General features: G+C 38.4%; 1 protein-coding gene across 1 annotated transcript; it reads left to right on the top strand.

The window, feature by feature from the left end:
• Positions 1-470: 470 nt before the first annotated feature.
• Positions 471-22,023, top strand: LOC307065522 (ferritin light chain-like; the record flags this gene model as incomplete). Its single annotated transcript, XM_079722362.1, has 4 exons — positions 471-577; positions 820-887; positions 1,755-1,845; positions 21,382-22,023. 4 exons carry the CDS (start codon positions 471-473, stop codon positions 21,902-21,904), a joined length of 789 nt encoding a protein of 262 aa, XP_079578488.1. The 3' UTR covers positions 21,905-22,023.
• Between the last annotated feature and the right edge of the window lie 2,811 nt (positions 22,024-24,834).

The following is a 24,834-nucleotide window of genomic DNA, read 5'->3' as shown; positions in this document are numbered from 1 at the left end:
TTTTTCAATAGTCCATTTTCTTAAATGGACTAGCAAAGCAGGAAATACTGAGGAAAATTTTGGCTCCCAAATCCTAAAGCCATTCTGATTATGCCTGGGTCATCAGGGGGACATCATCGGAACTACCAGAGGACTGGCAGAAATACCAGTGGTCTGGCCAGCTTATAAATTAGAAATTATACAGAATCCAATTTTATTTTTTTGTTAAGTAATTCCTATGAGGTTTTTGGGATGTCAATGTAAAGTCCTTTGATGTGTAATCTTTATCCATTAGATAGGGAACAATGCCAATCCCCATCATAAATACGTTCACAATCTGACACTGAAAATCCACTGTAGGGCATAGGACCTGCAAATAGGATATGAATCACACACATCCATCCACTCATTCAGACAATCCACAAATATTCATTTTTAAGTCTACTATATGCCAATAATGTACCGGGCTCTAAGATGCTAAACCATGCTAAATGCTGAAACAGACGTACACAGTTCTGGCCCTCCTGGAACTTATGACCTACAGAAGTGCCTTCATTGCAAATGGTCAGGACTCAGCCAATGCTATTATCATCAGCAGGTGACCAAATGATAGAGCTTGCTTTCTAAACAAGCTCCACACTCTTTGCTTTCAACATTTTTGCTTTCCTTCAAGCCACATAATCCAGTGGTCAGTTTCTCCCAGTTAGTGAGGTTTGGGGAAAATGTACCCAGTGAACAATTCCTTGTGGCCTCACTCTTTCCTCACACTCTCCTCTGTGCTCTTGAGCTAAAGAGACCTGGATTCAAGTCACTTGCTCTAACCTTATTATTTTAAAATAGGGCTGCTCCTGCTTTGAGGATTTCCACGGGATCAACACAGTCGCAAAGCAGCACTGAATCAGAAGCAGGTAAATTTCAAAATGACAGCTCTAAAAATATCCACTCTCCTTTTGTTCTCCTCCTATCCCTTTGCTCTGAACACCTCTGCTCTGAGGCTTTGCCTTTACCCTTCTCTGATTACTGCTCCAAAAGGGTTTCCAAGAACCGGGAGTATTTATGGTTTCACTTGCTCCCAAGTCCTTGGTGGAAAAGGATGCTTGCTTTCTGATTCTTACTAATTCCACACTCACATTGTTAACACAAAAATCATCATTTAAAAAAAAATTTCCTCAGCTTCATATTTCATCTGGGCCAACACTGAAAGAATATTTTCAAAGAAACAATATCCTCTCTCCTTTGCTCTTCTGAGTTTCACGTTTTTACCTCCAGTCTCATTTTCAACCCTTATTACGGGATGCATCACCAAAATAGAAGAAAGTTCTTTCTGCTTTCCCTGTACCAGCCAATTATTCTACTTTGTTCTGTCTCTAACGAACAGAATGCGAAATCAACACAAAGCCTGATTATGCGACCTCTTCCAAGGGAAAGGTCTGAGAGTTGTCTATTTACTAATGAAGCTCAGTGTGTATTAAGGGTTGACTGAAGCAATCATCAGGAATTTTCATCCCTTAAATTAGTGTTTTCCACCAGATGCACATCGTTCATTTCAGATAATATAACTTTTAAGTTCAGGATACAACTGGACAAAAGAAAAGAAAAAAAAGTAACCAACACAACATTTGCAGTAATAACACAGTAACAGCTATCATCCTTCCCTGAGGAATTCAGCCTACTTTATGGACACAATTTAGTACAAACTCATAAGAAAGCTAACAAAGCCCAAAACCACTTCACAATAGCGTAGAGAGGTAAAGGTCAAAACTTATTACTGCCAGGCCCAGCAGACAATGGCACCTACCGGAAAGAGCACAGGACAGGAAAACCTGGAAGCCTGTGTTCCAGTTTCGGTTATTCCTGTAAGCATTGGTATGATCTGAGTGAACTCAGCCTGCCCTGCTTTTTCCGTTTATAAAAACCTACATCATCCTCTCATTAGAATGAAATGCCACATCTGAAAACTTGGAGATCTCTTTAGGAAAGAAACAAAACTCATGTTTCTAACCAAAATGGAATAATTCAGTCAATGGAGACATAATAAAAATCTGCCATAAAGCAACTCTTTACTTGAAATCTATCTTTTGTGGTGTATTTATATGGGTAAGGAGTGTAAGGATATCATAAGTAGAGTTACCAATTATTCCAGAAATCAAGGTCATTGAGTTCACATTCCAACTTTGACCTTGACCCAGGCTTACAGAGATGTAACATGTGCCAATACCTCATATCCACCATACATGGGAGAAACAAGGTATGCAGACAGATCTTCTTCTAAGTATCCCATATGTAGTGGTTTTAATACAAGGTCTCAGAGTCGTTGCCATTCTTCACATCCAGATGTGGGCATTTTCCCTTGAATTTGGGCAGGCTTTCCATGGCTTCAAACAATAGAGCAGGGGTCAGTAAATTATGGCTGGTGGGCCAAATCTAGGCCTCTACCGGCTTTTATAAATGAAGCTTTATTGGAACACAGCCATGTTCCTTAGTATATGTATTGTTTGTGTCTGTTTTCACATCACAGCAGCGGAGCTAAGTAGTTGCAAAAGAGACTGTATGGCGTGTAAAGCCTAAAATATTGACCGTCTGACACTTTATGGAAAAAGGTCTCCAACGCCTGCAATAGTATAAAGTGATGCTATGTAACATCTAAGACTAGGTCATAAAAGGTCATGCAGCTTTTGCATGATTCTCCTGGAATGCTTCAACCCTGAACGCTCATTCTTGGGATACTCTATCTTGAATCCTAACGACCACGTTATGAGAAGTCCAAGCCACATGGGCAGCCATCTATAGGCACTCCAGGCAACAGTCCTTGTTGGGCGCAGTGTTCAAGTCATCCCATCTCAACGGTCAGACATGTGAATTAAAATGATCTAGATGATTGCAGCCCCAGCCATTTGAATCCTCATGAGCTGAGGTTTCAGACATCAGTCACAGAGTAGAGACAAGCCATCTCCTCTGCGTACTGTTTGAATTGCTGAACCACAGAATCTGGGCACATATTAAAATTTTTGTTTATTTCACCACTAAGTTTGGACTTCTTTATTATGTAGCAATAGATAACTACAGCACTGTGTCTGTACACAGGAGATCTACATTTCACACAGCACATACTTTTAGATGTGAATGTTGACTGCTCAATTTCTAAGAAGAACGTATACACACATATAGGTACAAAATATTTATGTATATGTAAATATTAGACCTATATAAACTCATCTATATTATCCATAAAATGAGGGGCCCTTGATAATGGCTAACATTTCTTTTCGGTATTTATTGTGTTCCAAGAACTGATAAATTCTTGCATTGTGTGAATTTCCTCTTTTAACCCTCATAGCAACGCGCTGAGAGAAGTAATGTTATCTCTATATTATAGATGAGAAAACTGAGGCCAAAACAGATAACATGCTCAAGAGTACTCAACAAGTAAATTTTAGAGTCAAGATTGGAACCCAAGTTCTCAAGGTTTAAATCCCTTACTCTTAGTCACCAAGCTATATACTGAGTAAGGAGATGAAAGCTGAAGCCATTACCTCATGCTCAAGAAGTTAGACAGAAACTTAGCAGGCATGGTTGAAAGAAAACAGGACTTGGAGTCGTAAGTCCAGAGCCTGAGTTATGAAATGAATTCTCCTCTCATCTAGATATAGGTTTGTTTTTAGAAAATGAAAAAGATCACTGCATATTTTGATGGTTAATTTCTGTACTTAATGATTACAAAAGAATGGAATTTTACCAGGGAGCTATTTTGCAATGACATAACTTATTGATTCAAAATCAAACCTTTATTATAAATTCTTGATTCAAAATCAAATCTTTATTAAGTCTCCGTTGCATCAGAAGTCTTTCCCATTCTTCATTTCTTTTAAAACCCTTTCCTGTCTACTCTTGGCCAAAGCTTGAAGCCTAATTTAACATTTGGAAATAAAATAATGAAATAGTCATAACACAGCAATTCCAATGCCTACTGAAATGGAAGCTCTAAATAATTTTGCAGATGATTTAGGAAATTAAAAATATTTACATCATAGATGCAAAGAGAGAAGTTACTTGTGTCATAAAATAAATGGTGAGACAAAAAGTTTCTGGTCAAGTAGATTTGTTTAAATATGAACACTAATTTGAGCTCTATCCCGGTGCTAAAACCCAGTGACAGGTTGCATACAGTTTCTAAAGGGATAGTTCAGTGCATTGGGTCAAATTCATGCCATAAAATGTGGTATTATTAGTAGTACTAGAAGACAGAGTGTGACTGTCTTCTTTGGGACATAGATAAAGACCCCAAGTTAGACAATATCAAGGACAAGTTATGTAGAATAAGATATTATCTCAGTCCTTGGAACATGTCATCTAGGATTGAACAAGAGGTAGATTTATTATGAAGTACATGAAGCCAGAGACAGTAAGCAATGAGTGGTAGTTGGTTAAAATAGACAGGTTTTAGAAGTAGAGGCAGGGATGTAGAAAACAAACTTAGGGTTACCAGGGGATTGTGGTGGGGAGGCTAAATTGGGAGATTGGGGCTGAAATATACACACTGCTATACATAAAATAGATAACTAATAAGAACCTGCTCTTCTTATTAGCACAGGGAACTCCACTCAATACTCTGTAATGGGCTATTCGGAAATGACTCTAAAAAAAAATAAAAGTGGATATATGTATATGTATAACAGATTCACTTTGCTGTACACATGAAATTAACACAACACTGTAAATCAACTATATTCCAAGAAAAATTTTTTAAAAAATAGGTTTTAAGAACCATAGTCAGGGAGCAGTGTGGATTGGAAAGACCTGGCAAGAAATATTTCTGCATCCTCAGACAATGCTCCCCAAGCTGGCTATTGCAAGGGTGAGCATTTAAGAGATCTTTGACCTAAGGAGGACATGAGATTAACAATCAACCCCAATGTGCATGAATTATTCTCCTCTGTGTTATCAGAAATCAGATGGCATCCTAGAGCAAGGGTCAGCAGGTCTTTTCTGTAAAGGGTCAGGTAGTAAATATTTTGGATTTTGTGTACCATACCTCTCCGTTGCAACTGCCTATCTGCTGCTGTAGCACAGAAACAGCCATGCACCATACGTTAATGAATGGGTGTGGCTGTGTTCAAGCAAAATGTTATGTACAAAACCAGGAGTCAAGCGAGATCTGATCAGTGGGCCAGAGTTTGCGGACCCCAGTTCTGGGTCAGTGTTCACAGCTGAATGAGTCATGAGGCCTTAAGTTCCAGTTCTCATTGTACTACTTTCTACCTGGGTGAACTTGGGTTCATCCTTTTATTTATATGGGCCACTATATTAGTCAAGCTTCTCCAGAAAAACAGAACCAACAGCATGTGTATACAATGTGCCCATATATATTGATAGATATAGATCTAGATATCAATATTGATACCTAGATCTATATCCATATCTATATAAAGATAGAGAAAGAGAGAGAGAGATTTTAAACAATTGGTTCACACAATAATAGAGGCTTGGTCAATTCAAAATCTGCAGCTTAGGCTGTCTAGAGACTCTAGGAAGAGTTGCAGTTCAATTTCTGTAAGTCTTCTTGCAGAATTCCTTTTTGCGACAGCGAGGTCAGTCTTTGTTTTATTAAGAGCTTCAACTGATTGGATGAGGCGCACCCATACTATGGAGGAGAATCTGCTTTACTCAAAGTCCAACACCAATGTAAATATGAATTTCATCCAAAAACACCATCACAGAGACTACCCTGGTGGCGCAGTGGTTAAGAATCCGCCTGCAAATGCAGGGGACACAGGTTTGAGCCCTGGTCTGGGAAGATCCCATGTGCCGTGGAGCAAATAAGCCCGTGCACCACAGCTACTGAGCCCGTGCACCTAGAGCCCATGCTCTGCAACAAGAGAAGCCACCGCAATGAGAAGCCTGCACAACACAACAAAGAGTAGCCTTCGCTTGCTGCAAATAGAGAAAGCCCACATGTGACAACGAAGACCCAATGCAGCCAAAAATATAAATAAATAAATAAATAAATAAATAAATAAATAAATAAATAAATAAAAATTGTAAAAAACACGAAAACACCATCACAGAAATATCCAGAATAATATCTGACCAAATAACTGGGCATGGTGGCCCAGACAAATTGACATAGAAAATTAACCACCTAAGCCATAGTTTTGTCATCTTTTACCGAGAAATTTGACTTATCTGAACTATTTTGATAACTAGAAGATACCTTCTAGAGGTAACACCCTCAGGTTTTTACATGGTAGGCAGCAGAGGGAAAGAGCCCATTTGTCCAGTCAGATGACACCTAAAGGATAAAATTCTGTCTTCTCTTTGCAACCCACAAGGATGAATACCAAAAATACATCACTTATATCTGCTTTAGCTAACATAGGATAGGTCTGGAACAGACCTATGCTCCCAGTAAGCCTCATGAAATGCTGTTTCATTAAGGGGAGACTTTACTTGCTAAGATTAGAGGCAAAAGAGGGTGGTGGATGAAACACTGCCCAAGGATATAAGTTCATGCAAGGAAGCAGGAGAGAGAATGGGTATCCGAAGATGTGCACTCTAAGCCAACACTAATTCCACAGCATCGGGTTATAATTCAGGGAGCACAACTGCTGGGGGTTTTTTCCCCCTCTTTTTTTCCCCCAAAGAGGGACAAATCAAGCATACTGACAAAGGAAGAGCATTAGTCACCACAGATAAATTCCTTTTTAGAGGTGATCTCGCAAATAATTTGGCTCAGTGTAGACTATGATTTGGTTCCAAAAACCATAAGCTAGAGCATTTCATTCCAGGTCCCTCCTCAAATATCCATGATAGGTAGAAATTTGGCATCAGTAGTTCTTGAAATCTCCCCAGGTGATTATAATATGCAACCAGGGCTGAGAATCTGGAGATGTAGAGAGAATTTAAATTGAACTTTAGTTAAACAGTAAAACAAGCTCTGACTCTACTGGCTGGAGCTAGAAAAGGGATAGGCATTTATTGGGATGAGAAGATAAAGAAAACCAGGGAGTAAATCAAATGCTTTACACCTGTGCTTAGCTAATTGTTACTCAGATAATTCAGACAATCTTACAGCACCTGAACCCTGAAATTCCTTAGTTCTGTTTAAAAAAAAGTAACTCTTCAAGGAACTGAACTCTGAGAATCATGTAAATCATAAAGAAAAAGAAGAAATCTTATTTTTTGAATTAGTTGATTTCATATATACTGTTTCACTTTCATGATATTAACTAGTTAGCTTTCTTTCCATTTTATGTTTGAGGAAAGTAAGGCTTTAAAAATCTCAGTAGGGCCTCCCTGGTGGCGCAGTGGTTGAGAGTCCGCCTGCCGATGCAGGGGATACGGGTTCGTGCCCCGGTCTGGGAGGATCCCATATGCCGCGGAGCGGCTGGGCCCGTGAGCCATGGCTGCTGAGCCTGCGCATCTGGAGCCTGTGCTCCGCAACGGGAGAGGCCACAACAGTGAGAGGCCCGCGTACCACAAAAAAAAAAAAAAAAAAAAAAATCTCAGTAATTTTCTCAAGGTCACTTGTTAAGGGTGTGGTAGGCAGCATAATGGCTCCTAAAAATGCCCTCACCCTAATCCCTAGAACCTATTAATGTGTTACCTCACATGGTGAAGAGGACTTTGCAGATATGACTGAAGTTATAGACCTTGAGATAGAAAGAATATCCTGGATTACCTCATGGAACAAATCTAATTGCATGAGTCCTTAAAAGTAGAAAACCATTCCCAACTGTAGAAAGAGAAAGAGAGAGATGTCCTAATAGAAGCAGAATCAGAGAGATGCAACATTTTGGGTTTTGTAGGTGGAGAAAGGGGACTCTGAGTCAAGGACTACAAGGGACCGCTGGAAGCGGATAAAGTCCAGGGAACAGAAACACCCCTAAGAGCCTCCAGAAAAGAATGTAGCTCTGCCAACACTTTTTTTTTTCTTTTTTAACCATCTATATTGGAGTATAACGGATTTACAATGGTGTGTTAGTTTCTGCTTCATAACAAAGTGCATCAGCTATACGTATACATATATCCCCATATCTCCTCCCTCTTGCATCTCCCTACCACCCTCCATTCCCAATCGCACCCCTGTAGGTGGACACAAAGCACAGAGCTGGTCTCCCTGTGCTTTGCGGCTGTTTCCCACTAGCTATCTATTTTACATTTGGTAGTGTATATATGTCCATGCCACTCTCTCACTTCATCCCAGATCACCCTTCCCCCTCCCTGTGTCCACAAGTCCTCTCTCTATGGCTGCGTCTTTATTCCTGCCCTGCCCCCTAGGTTCTTCATAACCATTTTTTCTTTTTTTTTAGATTCCATATATATGTGTTAGCATACGGTATTTGTTTTTCTCTTTCTGACTTACTTCACTCTGTATGACAGTCTCTAGGTCAATCCACCTCACTAGAAATAACTCAATTTCATTTCTTTTTATAGCTAAGTAATATTCCATTGTATATATGTGCCACATCTTTATCCATTCATCTGTCGATCCTGCCAACACTTGTACTTTACTCAATTGAGGCCAATGTCAGACTTGTAAGGTAATAAATTTACATTGTTTTGAGTCACTATACTTGTGGTAATTTGTATGAAAGCAATAAAAAACTATTACAGGCAAGGGGTACAGGAGTCTTTTAAAGAGATTTATTGTGCCTGCTGCCACCTTGTTGGTACCCTTTTACATGCCGGCTAAGCAAAAAGGAGTCAGTGAAAAGGAAATTGGACCACAGAAATCAAGACAAATACCCTCAAGGAATCCACAGCTTTCCCAGCATGGTATAGAATGGTATTTGAGACACAAGCCGGGTGGATGAAAGGCTCTTGGTGCTGCAGCCAGGAGTCAGTGTTGTGCCTCTGAAGTGGGAGAGCCAACTTCAGGACACGGGTCCACAAGAGACCTCCCAGCTCCACATAATATCAAGCAGCGAAAATGTCCCAGAGATCTCCATCTCAACACCAGCACCCAGCTTCAGTCAACGACCAGCAAGATACAGTGCTGGTCACCCTATGCCAAGCAACTAGCAAGGCAGGAACACAACCCCACTCATTAGCAGAGAGGCTACCTAAAAACATAATAAGGCCACAGGCACCCCAAAACACACCACCAGACGTGGACCTGTCCACCAGAAAGACAAGATCGAGCCTCAACTACCAGAACACAGGCATTAGTCCCCCCCACCAGGAAGCCTACACAACCTACTGAAACAACCTTAGCCACGGGGGACAGACACCAAAAACAACGGGAACTACGAATCTGCAGCGTGCAAAAAGGAGACCCCAAACACAGTAACATAAGCAAAATGAGAAAGCAGAAAAACACACAGCAGGTGAAGGAGCAAGATAAAAACCTACCAGACCTAACAAATGAAGAGGTAATAGGCAGTCTACCTGAAAAAGAATTCAGAATAATGATAGTAAAGCTGATCCAAGATTCTATTTCCAAGATCCAAAATCTTGGAAATAGAATAGACAACATGCAAGAAACAGTTAACAAGAACCTAGAAGAACTAAAGATGAATCAAGCATCGATTAAAAACACAATAAATGAAATGAAAAATACTCTAGATGGGATCTATAGCAGAATAACTGAGGCAGAAGAACGGATAAGTGAGGTGGAAGATAAAATAGTGGAAATAACTGCTGCAGAGCAAAATAAAGAAAAAAGAATGAAAAGAACAGAGGACAGTCTCAGAGACCTCTGGGACAACATTAAACGCACCAACATTCGAATTATAGGGGTTCCAGAAGAAGAAGAGAAAAAGAAAGGGACTGAGAAAATATTTGAAGAGATTATAGTTGAAAACTTCCCTAATATGGGAAAGGAAATAGTTAATCAAGTCCAGGAGGCACAGAGAGTCCCATACAGAATAAATCCAAGGAGAGATACGCCAAGACACATATTAATCAAACTGTCAAAAATTAAACACAAAGAAGTCATATTAAAAGCAGCAAGGGAAAAACAACAAATAACACACAAGGGAATCCCCATCAGGTTAACAGCTGATCTCTCAGCAGAAACTCTACAAACCAGAAGGGAGTGGCAGGGCATAATTAAAGTGATGAAGGAGAGAAAGCTGCAACCAAGATTACTCTACCCAGCAAAGATCTCATTCAGATTTGATGGAGAAATTAAAACCTTTACAGACAAGCAAAAGCTGAGAGAGTTCAGCACCACCAAACCAGCTTTACAACAAATGCTAAAGGAACTTCTCTAGGCAAGAAACACAGCAGAAGGAATATACCTACAATAACAAACCCAAAGCAATTAAGGAAATGGGAATAGGAACACACATATCAATAATTACCTTAAATGTAAATGGACTAAATGCTCCCACCAAAAGACACAGATTGGCTGAATGGATACAAAAACAAGACCCATATATATGCTGTCTACAAGAGACCCACTTCAGACCTAGAGACACATACAGACTGAAAGTAAGGGGATGGAAAAAGATATTCCATGCAAATGGAAATCAAAAGAAAGCTGGAGTAGGAATTCTCATATCAGACAAAATAGAGTTTAAAATAAAGACTATTAGAAGAGACAAAGAAGGACACTACATAATGATAAAGGGATCGATCCAAGAAGAAGATATAACAATTGTAAATATTTATGCACCCAACATAGGAGCACCTCAATACATAAGGCAAATACTAACAGCCATAAAAGGGGAAATCGACAGTAACACAATCATAGTAGGAGACTTTAACACCCCACTTTCACCAATGGACAGATCATCCAAAATGAAAATAAATAAGGAAACACAAGCTTTAAATGATACATTAAACAAGATGGACTTAGTTGATATTTATAGGACATTCCATCCAAAAACAACAGAATACACATTTTTCTCAAGTGCTCATGGAACATTCTCCAGGATAGATCGTATCTTGGGTCACAAATCAAGCCTTGGTAAATTTAAGAAAATTGAAATTGTATCAAGTATCTTTTCCGACCACAATGCTATGAGACTAGACATCAATTACAGGAAAAGATCTGTAAAAAATACAAACACATGGAGGCTAAACAATACACTACTCAATAACGAAGTGATCACTGAAGAAATCAAAGAGGAAATTAAAAAATACCTAGAAACAAATGACAATGGAGACACGACGACCCAAAACCTATGGGACGCAGCAAAAGCAGTTCTAAGGGGGAAGTTTATAGCAATAAAATCCCACCTTAAGAAACAGGAAACATCTTGAGTAAACAACCTGACCCTGCACCTAAAGCAATTAGAGAAAGAAGAACAAAAAACCCCCAAAGTTAGCAGAAGGAAAGAAATCATAAAGATCAGATCAGAAATAAATGAAAAAGAAATGAAGGAAATGATAGCAAAGATCAACCAAACTAAAAGCTGGTTCTTTGAGAAGATAAACAAAATTGACAAACCATTAGCCAGACTCATCAAGAAAAGAAGGGAGAAGACTCAAATCAATAGAATTAGAAATGAAAAAGGAGAAGTAACAACTGACACTGCAGAAATACAAAAGATCATGAGAGATTACTACAAGCAACTCTATGCCAATAAAATGGACAACCTGGAAGAAATGCACAAATTCTTAGAAATGCACAACCTGCCAAGACTGAATCAGGAAGAAATAGAAAATATGAACAGACCAATCACAAGCACTGAAATTGAAACTGTGATTAAAAATCTTCCAACAAACAAAAGCCCAGGACCAGATGGCTTCACAGGCGAATTCTATCAAACATTTAGAGAAGAGCTAACACCCATCCTTCTCAAACTCTTCCAAACAATATCAGAGGAAGGAACACTCCCAAACTCATTCTACAAGGCCACCATCACCTTGATACCAAAACCAGGCAAGGATGTCACAAAGAAAGAAAACTAAAGGCCAATATCACTGATGAACATAGATGCAAAAATCCTCAACAAAATACTAGCAAACAGAATCCAACAGCACATTAAAAGGATCATACACCATGATCAAGTGGGGTTTATTCCAGGAATGCAAGGATTCTTCAATATACGCAAATCAATCAACGTGATACACCATATTAACAAGTTGAAGGAGAAAAACCATATGATCATCTCAATAGATGCAGAGAAAGCTTTCGACAAAATTCAACACCCATTTATGATAAAAACCCTGCAGAAAGTAGGCATAGAGGGAACTTTCCTCAACATAATAAAGGCCATATATGAAAAACCCACAGCCAACATTGTCCTCAATGGTGAAAAATTGAAACCATTTCCACTAAGATCAGGAACAAGACAAGGCTGCCCACTCTCACCACTCTTATTCAACCTAGTTTTGGAAGTTCTAGCCACAGCAATCAGAGGAGAAAAGGAAATAAAAAGAATCCAAATTGGAAAAGAAGAAGTAAAGCTGTCACTGTTTGCAGATGACATGATACTATACATAGAGAATACTAAAATGCTACCAGAAAACTACTAGAGCTAATCAATGAATTTGGTAAAGTAGCAGGATACAAAATTAATGCACAGAAATCTCTGGCAATCCTGTACACTAATGATGAAAAATCTGAAAATGAAATCAAGAAAACACTCCCATTTACCATTGCAACAAAAAGAATAAAATATCTAGGAATAAACCTACCAAAGGAGACAAGAGACCTGTATGCAGAAAATTATAAGACACTGATGAAAGAAATTAAAGATGATACAAATAGATGGAGAGATATACCATGCTCCTGGATTGGAAGAATCAATATTGTGAAAATGACTCTACTACCCAAAGCAATCTACAGATTCAATGCAATCCCTATCAAACTACCACTGGCATTTTTCACAGAACTAGAACAAAAAATTGCAAAATTTGTTTGGAAAAACCAAAGACTCCGAATAGCCAAAGCAATCTTGAGAACGAAAAACGGAGCTGGAGGAATCAGGCTCCCTGACTTCAGACTATACTACAAAGCTACAGTAATCAAGACAGTGTGGTACTGGCATAAAAACACAAAGATAGATCAATGAAACAGGATAGAAAGCCCAGAGATAAACCCACGCACATATGGTCAACTTATCTTTGATAAAGGAGGCAGGAATGTACAGTGGAGAAAGGACAGCCTCTTCAATAAGTGGTGCTGGGAAAACTGGACAGGGACATGTAAAAGTATGAGATTCGATCATTCCCTAACACCATACACAAAAATAAGCTCAAAGTGGATTAAAGACCTAAATGTAAGGCCAGAAACTATCAAACTCTTAGAGGAAAACATAGGCAGAACACTCTATGACATAAATCACAGCAAGATCCTTTTGGACCCACCTCCTAGAGAAATGGAAATAAAAACAAAGATAAACAAATGGGACCTAATGAAACTTCAAAGCTTTTGCACAGCAAAGGAAACCATAAAGAAGACCAAAAGAGAACCCTCAAAATGCGAAAAAATATTTGCAAATGAAGCAACTGACAAAGGATTAATCTCTAAAATTTATAAACAGCTCATGCAGCTCAATAGCAAAAAAACAAACAACCCAATCCAAAAATGGGCAGAAGACTTAAATAGGCATTTCTCCAAAGAAGATATACAGACTGCCAACAAACACATGAAAGAATGCTCAACATCATTAATCATTAGAGAAATGCAAAGCAAAACTACAATGAGATATCATCTCACACCAGTCAGAATGGCCATCATCAAGAAATCTAGAAACAATAAATGCTGGAGAGGGTGTGGAGAAAAGGGAATACTCTTGCACTGCGGGTGGGAATGTGAATTGGTACAGCCACTATGGAGAACAGTATGGAGGTTCCTTAAAAAACTACAAATAGAACTACCATATGATCCAGCAATCCCACTACTAGGCATATACCCTGAGAAAACCATAATTCAAAAAGAGACATGTACCAAAATGTTCATTGCAGCTCTATTCACAATAGCCCGGAGCTGAAAACAACCTAAGTGTCCATCATCGGATGAATGGATAAAGAAGATGTGGCACATATATACAATGGATTATTACTCAGCCATAAAAAGAAACGAAACTGAGCTATTTGTAATGAGGTGGATAGACCTAGAGTCTGTCATACAGAGTGAAGTAAGTCAGAAAGAGAAAGATAAATACCGTATGCTAACACATATATATGGAATTTAAAAAAAAAATGTCATGAAGTACCTAGGGGTAAAACGGGAATAAAGACACAGACCTACTTGAGAATGGACTTGAGGATATGGGGAGGGGGAAGTGTAAGCTGTGACAAAGCGAAAGAGAGGCATGGACATGTATACACTACCAAACGTGAGGTAGATAGATAGTGGGAAGCAGCCGCAGAGCACGGGGAGATCAGCTCGGTACTTTGTGACCGCCTGGAGGGGTGGGATGGGGAGGGTGGGAGGGAGGGAGATGCATGAGGGAAGGGATGTGGGAACGGATGTACATGTATGACTGATTCACTTTGTTATAAAGCAGAAACTAATAAAAAAATAAAATAAAAATAAAAATAAAAACTATTACAGGGGTCCTACAGGAGCCAGGCTACATATTTATACTTAAGTATTTCTGAAATGAATTTAACCTTGTGATTGACAGCAGCAGCAGGTTCCAAGGGATCCCACCACACACCTGAGGCAAAAGCAGCCTAATACAAAGCAGTGACAGCAGCAGGTCACTGCCCCACACTTGGGGTAGAGGGGGACTTGATCTACTGTAGCAGCAGCATAGCCTGAATGGGAACCCATCCTCCTGTGGCACTAGTCCCATCAACATTAGTCTAATCTGCTAGCACCTGCTGCGCCAACAGGCCCAACATATACAAACCCTCCAACTCAGCAGCATTAAGTGAGCCAGACTCAGTGTTTCCTGAAACTCATATCCAATGGCACTGGAAAGCTCAGATATCACCTCATGTTATGAAAACATAAAAAAAACAACAACAGAAGACTGGGAACTTCAGAAAGGAAAGGGGAACAATGGAATGGGTGAAAACAAATGGGGTAAATATAAGAGACGATCATTAGCCTCATGAGTTTCTTAAATACTATCTGATGGTCAAAGCAAATATTATGACACCATCTGATGTGGTTCTCAATGTAGAGAAAGGAAATACTACAGAAAATCATACTTTAAAACTGGGGAATATTAAGAGACTAAATGGAAGTAAAATTTTGAAACTTCACTTGAAGTAATAAAACACTGATTCCAGTAGGCTATGGTAAGTTACATATGTATACTGTGATGCCAAAAGCAACCACTAAGAAAACTATACAAACAGTACACACAAATGATTATAAATAAATTAAATTAAAATGGACTTATTAAAAAATGTTTAAGTAACCCACAAGAAGGCAAAATAACAGAAACACAAGATTGAGAAACTAAGGTAAAAGACAAAACAAAAAATAAAATGGTAGACCTAATCTTTAACATAGCAATAATTACATTAACTGTAAATGATCTAAATAACCAAGTCAAAGACAGAGATTGGAAGAGTAGATTAAAAATTCACAAGCATGATCCAACTATATACTGTCTATAAGAAGTTTACTTTAAACATCATGATATAGGTAGTTCAAAGTAAAAGGAAGATAATGATATATCATGTGAACGTTAATCAGAAAAAGTAGGAATGGCTATATTAATATCAGATAAAGTAGCCTTCAGAGAAAAGGAAATTATTAGGGGCAAACAGGGTCATTACATAAAGATAACAGGAATAATCCACCTAGATGACCTAATGATACTAAATGTGTATGCACCAAACAACAGAATTTCAAAATACATGAAGCAAACACTGAAAAAAGTAGTAAAAGGAGAAAATTTTAAATCCACAATTATTATTTGAGACTTCAGCACAGCAATTTATAGAACTACCAGAGAGAAAAATCAGCAAGAATATGGAAGAAATGAAAACATCATCAATCAATACGATATAACTGACATTTAAAGAACACACTCAGTAACAGCAGAATACATATTCAAGTGTCCATGGAATATTCACTCATATACTATATACTGGGCAATAAAAAGAACCTTAGCAGATTTAAATTGTAATGTGCCTAAGTGTTGGATGCTAAGACTCAGAGGTTTTCTTATTTCTTTCATTTATATATTCATAAAAAAATTAGCAGATTTAAAAGAATTAAAATCATAGAGTATGTTCTCTAGCCATAATGGAATCAGACTAGAAATCAATAACGGAAAGACAACAGGAAAGTCTTCAGTCACGTGAAAACTAAACATCACAATTCCAAATAACTCATGGGTAAAAAAGACAGCATCAAGGAAATATTTTTTAATGCATAGAATAAAAGAAAATGGAGATATAACAGATCAAAGTTTGCAGAATGAAGTGAAAGCAATGCTGAAAGGGAAGTTTATAGCACTAAATTGGGAAAGAAAGTATTTCAAAGCAATAATCTAATTTTCTATATTACAACAGTAAAAAAGGAAGAGGAAAAAACACTAAACAAGCAGAAAGAAGGAAATAATAAAGATGAAATAGCAATCCATGAAACTGAAAACAGGAAAATAGGGGGGAAAAATCAATGAAACAAAAGGCTGGTTTTTGGAAATAAACAACCTAATCAATAAAGATCTAGCAAGACTGATAAAGATAAAAAGATGGATGGCACAAATCACAGATATCAGAAATGCAACCAGGGATACCATGACATATCCTGCAGGTTAATAAGGGACAAGTTGTTATGAACAAGTCTACACTATAAATTCAAAAATGTAGATGAAATGGGCCAATGCTTCTACACTCAAAACTACCAAAACTCAGCCAAGATGAAATAGATAATCTCAATTTTCCTGTAACCATTAGAAATACTGATTTTTCATTTAAAAACTCCCAAAAGGAATATTCAGGCTTAGATGTTTCACTTTTACCCAAGACATAAAGAATTAACACCAATTTTACATGATTTGATAAGAAAGAGAAGTAGAAGGAACAGTTCCTAATTAAATTTATGAAGCCAGTATTACCTTGATACCAAAACCGGACAGGGATAGGATAGAAAGAAGAAAACTACAGACCAATATTTTTTATGAAATTGGCTGTAAAAATCCTCTGCCAAATATTAGCAAATTAAATCCAGAAATATATAAAAAGAATAATATACCATGACCAAGTGGCATTTATTCTAGTTATGCAAAGTTGGTTAAATATTTGAAAATCAAACAATGTTATCCACCATATCCAATAGATTAAAGGGAAAAGTCATGTGATCCTATCCAATAATGCAGAGAAAGCACTTGACAAAATCCAATCCCATTCATGATTGTAAAAAAAGAAGAAAAAAGAACTCCAAGCAAACTAGGAATAGAAAAGGAACATACTGAAACTCATAAAGATGATCTACAAACAACCTATACCCACATTATATTTAACTGTGAAAGACTGAATGCTTTCTCTGTAAGATCAGAAACAAGGCACGGATATCTACTCTCACCACTTTTATTAAATATATTACTGGAGGTTCTAGTAAGAAAATAAAGCAAAAATAAATAAATACATAAATTTAAAAGTTAAATTTTTAAAAAGTTCATTGAAAAGATAAAAGGACTATTCCTACTATGTTGAATAGGAAGGAATATATCCTACTGAATGTTGAATAGTAATATATCCTATTATATTGCCTAAGGAAAAGTAAAACTGTCTGTGTCTGAAGATGAGATGATAATCTAAATGGAGAAAATACCAAGGAATCCACAAAAAGCTTGAGAAATAATATTAGTTTGTAAATGTTTTAGAGTACAAGATCAACACAATTTTATCACATTATATATTAATAACAAATGTGTAGAAGCTTAAAGTAAAATATGTGATGCCATTTACAACTGACCTAAATAAATACTTAAATACAAGCCCAATAAGACATTTATAGGACCTCTATACTGAAAATTACAAAATGCTGATGAAGAAAAATGTTAAAGTCCCAAACAAATAGGGAGACATACCTTGTTCATGGATTAGAAAACACAACATAATAAAGATGTCAATTCTCCCCAAGAGGCTTAACACAATTACTCTTAAAATGCCCTCAAGGTTTTTGCGGATATAGACAAGCTTTTTCTAAGATTTATATGGTAAGAAGAGGCTGAAGAATAGCTAAAACAATTTGTAAAGGAAGATTAAAATGGGAGGAATTAATCCACCCAATTTCAAGACTTGGCAGTAATTTTGGACGGTAGATACATAGATCAATGGAATGGAATAGAGAACCCAGAAATAGACTGACATAAATACATTTAACCTGTTTTTGACAGCAGTGCAAAAGCTATCAAGGAAGAATAGACATTTCAAAAAATGGTACTGAAACAGTTGGACATCCCTCGACAAAAACAAACAAAAAATGAACCTTAACCTAAACCTCCACACCTTACACAAAAATTAAATCAAAGTGGATCATAATCTGAAATGTAAAAGCAGGACATTTTTAGAAAAAGAAATAGGAGAAAATCTTTGGCATCTAGAACTAGGTGAATAATTCTTAGACTTGACACCGAAAGTATGATCAATAAAAGCAAAAACTGATCAATTGGATCTCATCAAAATGAGTTAAAAATGCTTCATAGAAGATCCTTTTAAGTGGATGAAAACTCAAATTACACAGTGGGAAAACATATTTGAAAATCCCATATGAGACAGATGACTTGTATCTATAATATACAAAGAACTCTCCAAACAACTTAAAAAAATCCAACTAGAAAATAGGCAGAAGACAGGAACAGACATTTCATGGAAGAGAATATACACATGGCAAAGAAGCACATGAAAAGATGCTCAACATCATTAGCATTAGGGAAATGCAAATTAAGACCATAATGAGATATCAGAGAATAACTAAAATTATAGTGACAACATCAAATGCTGGCGAGTACGTAGAAAAGTTTTATCACCTCACTGGTGGGAAAATAAAATGGTTTAGCCACTCTGAGAAACAGCTTGACAGTCTCTTTTAATCCTAAAAGTAGATTCACCCTACAACGCAGTACTTGTACTCTTGAGCATTTATCCAAAAGAAACAAAAACTTAATTAAGTTCCCACAGAAACTTACACATAAATGTTCATAGCAGTTTTATTTATAATAGCCAAAAACTGGCAACTACCCAAATGTCTTTCAATGGATGAATGTTGAAACAAATTGTGATAAAATCTTATGATAGAATACTACAGAGCAACGAAAAGGAACAAATTATTAATATATGCAAAAATTAAAATGAACTTCAAGGGAATGATGCTGAAGAAAAAATTTTTAAAAGCCAATCTCCGAAGATTAAGTAATTCATGATTATGTTTACATATTATTCTTAAAATAACAAAACTGTGGAGATGGAGAACAGATTAGAAGTTGCCAAGGGTTAGAGATGGGGGTAGAAGGTACAGTGGGGAAACTTTGTGAGGTTTTTGTGGTCCCAGTACAAATAATACAGCACTCTTGGTTTTAATCCCTAAAGATGTTTAAAAACAATTCCTAATAAGAGTTGTCCAGATATTTAGCAATGGCAGCAGATTACAGGTATAGCTCCCCAACATGACAACTTCAAAAGAGATTGTACTAATTCAATGCATATGTTAATTTTAAAAAGGCCAGTCACAGTACTTAAATGGTATGTATCTTAACGATATTATTCTAAGTGTCTAGCTATACCAGATGGACTAGCAGGATTTTCTGTACATTCAATCTTATTTAAGACAGTAAATCTTATAATAAGAGAGTTAAAAAAAGAAAAAGAAAAAACAACAAACCTCAACTACAGTTGGATATTCTCATAGGAAGATGAGGTGAAAATATGTAGCAGTGGTTCAAAAGCTTAAGCAGTGGCACCTAAATTTGGCTGCATATTAGAATCATCTGAAGCACTTTTTAAAAACCCTCACACTGACTGTTGGTCATCCTAGACCAATAAAATAATTTTAAATCTCCTCAGACGATGCCAGTGTCTAGCCAGAACTGAGAACCAGAGGACTAAGCAGCAGGGGATGTTTCTACAAAGATTTCTTAACAATAAGTCCTTTCACCCAATCAGATTTACCTTCCCACAAAGGGGTAAAGAAGGCTAGATGCTGTCCATACTTGCTTAGCTTTAATTAGCACTTGTGACTTGCCCAAATCCTAGATCATGTTTCCCCTAAATTTCATGTTATTCCCTAAGTTTTTCAAATCCAGGGCTAAGGGGTTTGCCAGGATGAGATTTTAAGTGTTCACACAGGGGAAGTCCCTGGCAAACCAGGACAGCGGTCACTACATTGAAATGTAAAGCATCCTAAATAACCCTGCCACTGCTCCCAGATACTAGTCTGTGCCAACCAGTGGAGAAAAGGCATTCTCCATTACTACCACGGCAAATGCTGCTGTACTTGCCTTGGCTACTCCCTATCTTTTCCAGGCGTCACTCCCCTTCACCTGCTGGTGGACGCTTTGGCCAGCTGACAATGCAGATATCTTCAAACTTTAAGGTGAATAAAAATCATATGGAGGGCCTGTTATAACAGAGATCACTGAGCCCCACTAGAGTTGCTGATTCCATAGGGCTGGGATAGGGCCCTAAAACTTGAATATCTGACACATTATCAGGGGACGCTGGTAAAGCTGGTCAGCTTGTTACCGAATGCAGGTTCGTGTGTCTGAAGCACAGTGAGGCCAAACAAACCTAAAGGTTGGAGTCTGGAGAAGAGAAAGGTTTATTGCAGGATCGAGCAAGGAGAGGGGTGGTCCGTGTTCCAAAACCCCTGAAATCTCCAAAGGATTTCAGCAAAGCATTTTTAAAGGCCAGGTGAGGGAGGGACATCCCAGGGCATGTGATCAGCTCGTGCACAATCCTCTGATTGGCTGATGTTGAGGCCACAAGGCAGGTAACATTATCCATCCTTAGGTGCCAGAAGGTCTGGGGGCTACGTGCTCATGATCATCAAGGAGTTCATTTCTTCCATTGGGTGGTGGTTTTTAGCGTCTGAAAACTCAAGAAATATGCCTGAGATACTATTATCTGAGTACTTCAGAGAGAAACTACAATAGAGGATATGGGGGATGGGTCTGTCCTAGGAAGGCCCCATAGGGTACTGCTTGGTTACAAGGTGACCATACTTTGAGAACCACTGCTCTAGTGGCTTGGAATGTTAAGAAAGTAATGGAAGAATCCCTTCCCAGATCTAGATTCTAGTATCACCAGCTATTTTGGTGGGAGGAAGGGTAAGTTTTGTCCTTGCTTGGACTTCTTGTTCATTTATATCAAAGCCTATTTGAGGCAGTGCGTTCGGCAGTCCTGCAGATCTGTCTTTTGCTTCAACAGTGTTTGGAATGAACAGACCCAGGGACGCTCCTTGCTCCAGCCCCCGACCACCCTCCAACCTTTCTTCCTTTCGCAACCTTTGGAATCAGACACTCAGCTATCCTCAGCCTCCAGGACAGGCCAACACCATTCTTTGAGCTTAGCTCCTTATCACTGATCAACCACGAGTTCCCAGGTTCGTCAGAATTATTCCACCGAGGTGGAGGCCGCCGTCCACCGCCTGTTCAACATGCATCTGTGGACACTTACCTCTCTGAGCATCTATTTCGACAGCAACAATAGGACTCTGGACAGTATGGGCCACATTTTTCGCCAACTGGCTGAGGAGAAGTGTGAGGGCGCCCAGCGCCTCTTGAAAATGCAAAACCAGTGCTGCGGCCGCGCCCTCTTCCAGGATGCGCGGAAGCCTTCTCAGGATGAGTGGGGTAAAACCCAGGATGCTGTGGAAGCCGCCATTCTTAGGGAGAAGAATCGGAACCAGGCACTATCGGATCTGCGCGCCCTGGGTCCTGCCCGTGCAGACTCCCAGCTCTGTGACTTCCTGGAGAGCCGCTTCCTGGAGGAGCAGGTGAAACTCATCCAGAAGATGGGCGACCACCTGACCAACCTCCGCAGGCTGGCTGGTCCGCAGGCTGTGCTGGGCGAGTATCTCTTTGAAAGGCTCACCCTCGAGCCAAACAGGAGTCTCTGAAGTCCAGCCGCGTCTGAGGAGACCCTCTGGCGTCAGAGCTTCTGCCTGAAGCCCCGCTCTGCAGCCACTAGGCAGCTTTGTAACCGCCCTGGAGCCCTCTCCCAAGCCTTGGACCAGATGGAAACAATAACGCTTTTTGCAGAAGGAAAAAAAAAAGCCTATTTGAAATACAAACAGAATAAAGCGAAAAAAAGAAATATATACATATATTCACGTTCTTTTAACATATGAATTGCCCCACTTTATCTGTGTGAAGTAAGTTTGTTCCCATTATTGGGCTGGTTCTCAAGCTTTGCTGCTCGTTTGAATTACCTAAAGAGCTTTGAAGAAAAACATTGGTGTCTGGGTCCCAGCCCCAGAGATTTTGATTCAGTAGGTCTAGGCAGGAGCCTGGGCACAGGGAGGTCTCAGAGTTCCCCAGGTGATTCTAATGTGCAGCAACTTTGTGAACCACCTCTTGGCTTCAATGCAGCTAGTCATCAGATATTAAATCTAAGACACATGGACTACTAGTGCGTGAGCTCTCTCGCTAGGTGTATTCCATTTTCTTCCTCCTGGAAGATTCGTGCCAGGGAAAATGATTGATAGTTGTGTTACTTCTCTGAAATGGATGGAAATTTCCAATTAGCGTGAACAGGGGAGGGTGAATGGGTGAATGCAATAAGGTGTATCATTTACGTATTGCCCTATGTGTATGGCTAGAAGCTTTTGCAACTGAGGTCTGCCCTACTTTTCATGCTAATGGTAATGCTTGTCCTCCTAATGCAGCTGTAAACTTTATAAGCCCATAGGTAGACAGCATCACAAAATATTTACCCCTCCCCACTGGCCCACTCTCAAGCTTCACTCCCCTTCCCCAATACACAAATGTACATCAATGCACTTGAGACCAATATCAACATACTGACCTTCAATTCTTCTACTGTGCAGCTTCCCTCTTATCAGGAGATGTCAGCATTTAGCGCAAGGACAAATGCTTGCCTCTTGAGGAGTAATGTAGACAAAGCCTCCAAGAGACAAATAGCCCTTAGGGAGGGGGAAAAAGTCTTTCAAAAAGGTTGATGCCCAGAGGAGGCATTTTCAGTCACCTCAGCTTAGAGGTCAAATATCCAAAATTAAAAAGGTTAAAAAAAAGAAGAAGAAAGCAAGGAAGAAAAGAAGGAAACAATTTTCTTATCTCATAGTAATAAGGCAGTTTTCCTTAAAAAAAAAAAAAAAAAAGACTTAAGCCTTAAATTCTCTTTCCTAATCAAAATGTGCTTTTCCATCTTTAGACTATTCCTCTTATATCCTGTATTATTCATGATGTTTAATTCTTGAAATGGCACATGGCTGAAAACAGAAGCTAACCTCTTGTTCACTATGAATTAAATCTTCTTTTCCTAGGACCCGTCTACAATGCACAATTTGGGGTTGGCCAACATAATTATTTTCTCTGAAATACGTTACAGCATTTTGCCTTTTCAATATATAGTTATACAATACATTGTTAACACAACATATTTAATATACTCAATATAGTAAATACAACTATAACACACATGATATGATGCCACTTTGGTGATTTTCTTCATCCATGTAACTCTGAAATTTGACAGTATAGTTTTCATATTCTAATGAGCTGAGTATTACCTTTGCAAGGATAGAAAAATAAAATAAATTCATAATATTCTTGTGTGGTTTGCCCCTGGGGTGGATTACCATAATGGGGGGATATTTGAGCCTTTCCCCAAGTCATTAAAAATCCTCCAGCGAGCAGCTCCTTGTCCTCTCCAGGGAGTGGGGGGAAAGGATCTTTAATCATAATAATCTTGGGGGGAGAAATCTCGGAAATAAGACATCTGCTTCTGTGCCTTGTTGTTTTGCAGAATAGCAATGATTGCCTTAGCAGCTTCTATTGCCATATGTATACAATAAGTAAATGAACATAAAATTGAATGAACGCATAAAAGAAGGATAAACCCACCCAGCTTAACAAACCCACTCTCTCACCTGCTGTGCCCCGAAACATGAAAGAAAGAATCACGGGATCATAAGGATTAATAAAATAACAGTCTCTGTTAACAATATTGACAGGAGGTATAAGGATAATTTGTCTGATGTGGGACCAACAGCTTAACTAACTGCTTAATTCTTTTTTTTTTAAAGGGTAATTCATTCATTTATTGTTTAAAGATTGCAAAACAACATCTGAATTTTTGTAGCACAATTTAAATGTTTTACTTTTTTTGATAAAGCAGAGTATAATAGCAAAAACAATTAGTTTCCAGTAATATCTATATCTCTATTCAGAATTAAGTCTTCCACAGACATGTAACCTGGAAACAAAAGCCTGTTACAATAAGCAAAGCTTCAACGGAGTGGCTACTTTTCGGGCCAGGGAAAGGTTCATCCCTATAGGAGGATGATGTGCTATGTAAAATGGCTGCAAGGTCACAGCCTTGAGGGCGTTGGAAGTCTAGTATCCTATTCCACATTAAGTAGTTCGGGGAACTTCAAACGTCCGTTCATCTGCAACCAAGCTGGCAACCTTTAACTGATATTTCAAGCAGGTAAGAAATAAATGAAAAGAAATCCCTACATTGATGTTCCTTGATTTACACTGTTAAATGGTTCATTAACATGTAATTCTGGCTAAGAATTACATTTGACACTCCTTGCTCAGATTTTGGTTAACAGTACAAATCTTTCAGAAATTCATGTTTTTATTAATCAATAATTTGTCAGCTAGGATACGTTCAGCCATCAGCTGCAACTTCAAAATAGGTGCACTGCCTCAGCGCTTTGGAAAGACATAATCTAAAACACTAATAGCAGACAAAATATCTGTTACTAGACAGCATATGTGCAGTACAGCAAGACAAAAACATATTCATATGTGCCACGGACCAGCCTCAGAAAGAGGATTTCACCGCCCAGGGTCAGAAGGG

The sequence above is a fragment of the Hyperoodon ampullatus genome (genome assembly GCF_949752795.1).
Source record: "Hyperoodon ampullatus genome assembly, chromosome: 2".
Lineage (NCBI taxonomy): Eukaryota > Metazoa > Chordata > Mammalia > Artiodactyla > Ziphiidae > Hyperoodon > Hyperoodon ampullatus.
This window is presented reverse-complemented; position numbering and strand designations above follow the sequence as displayed.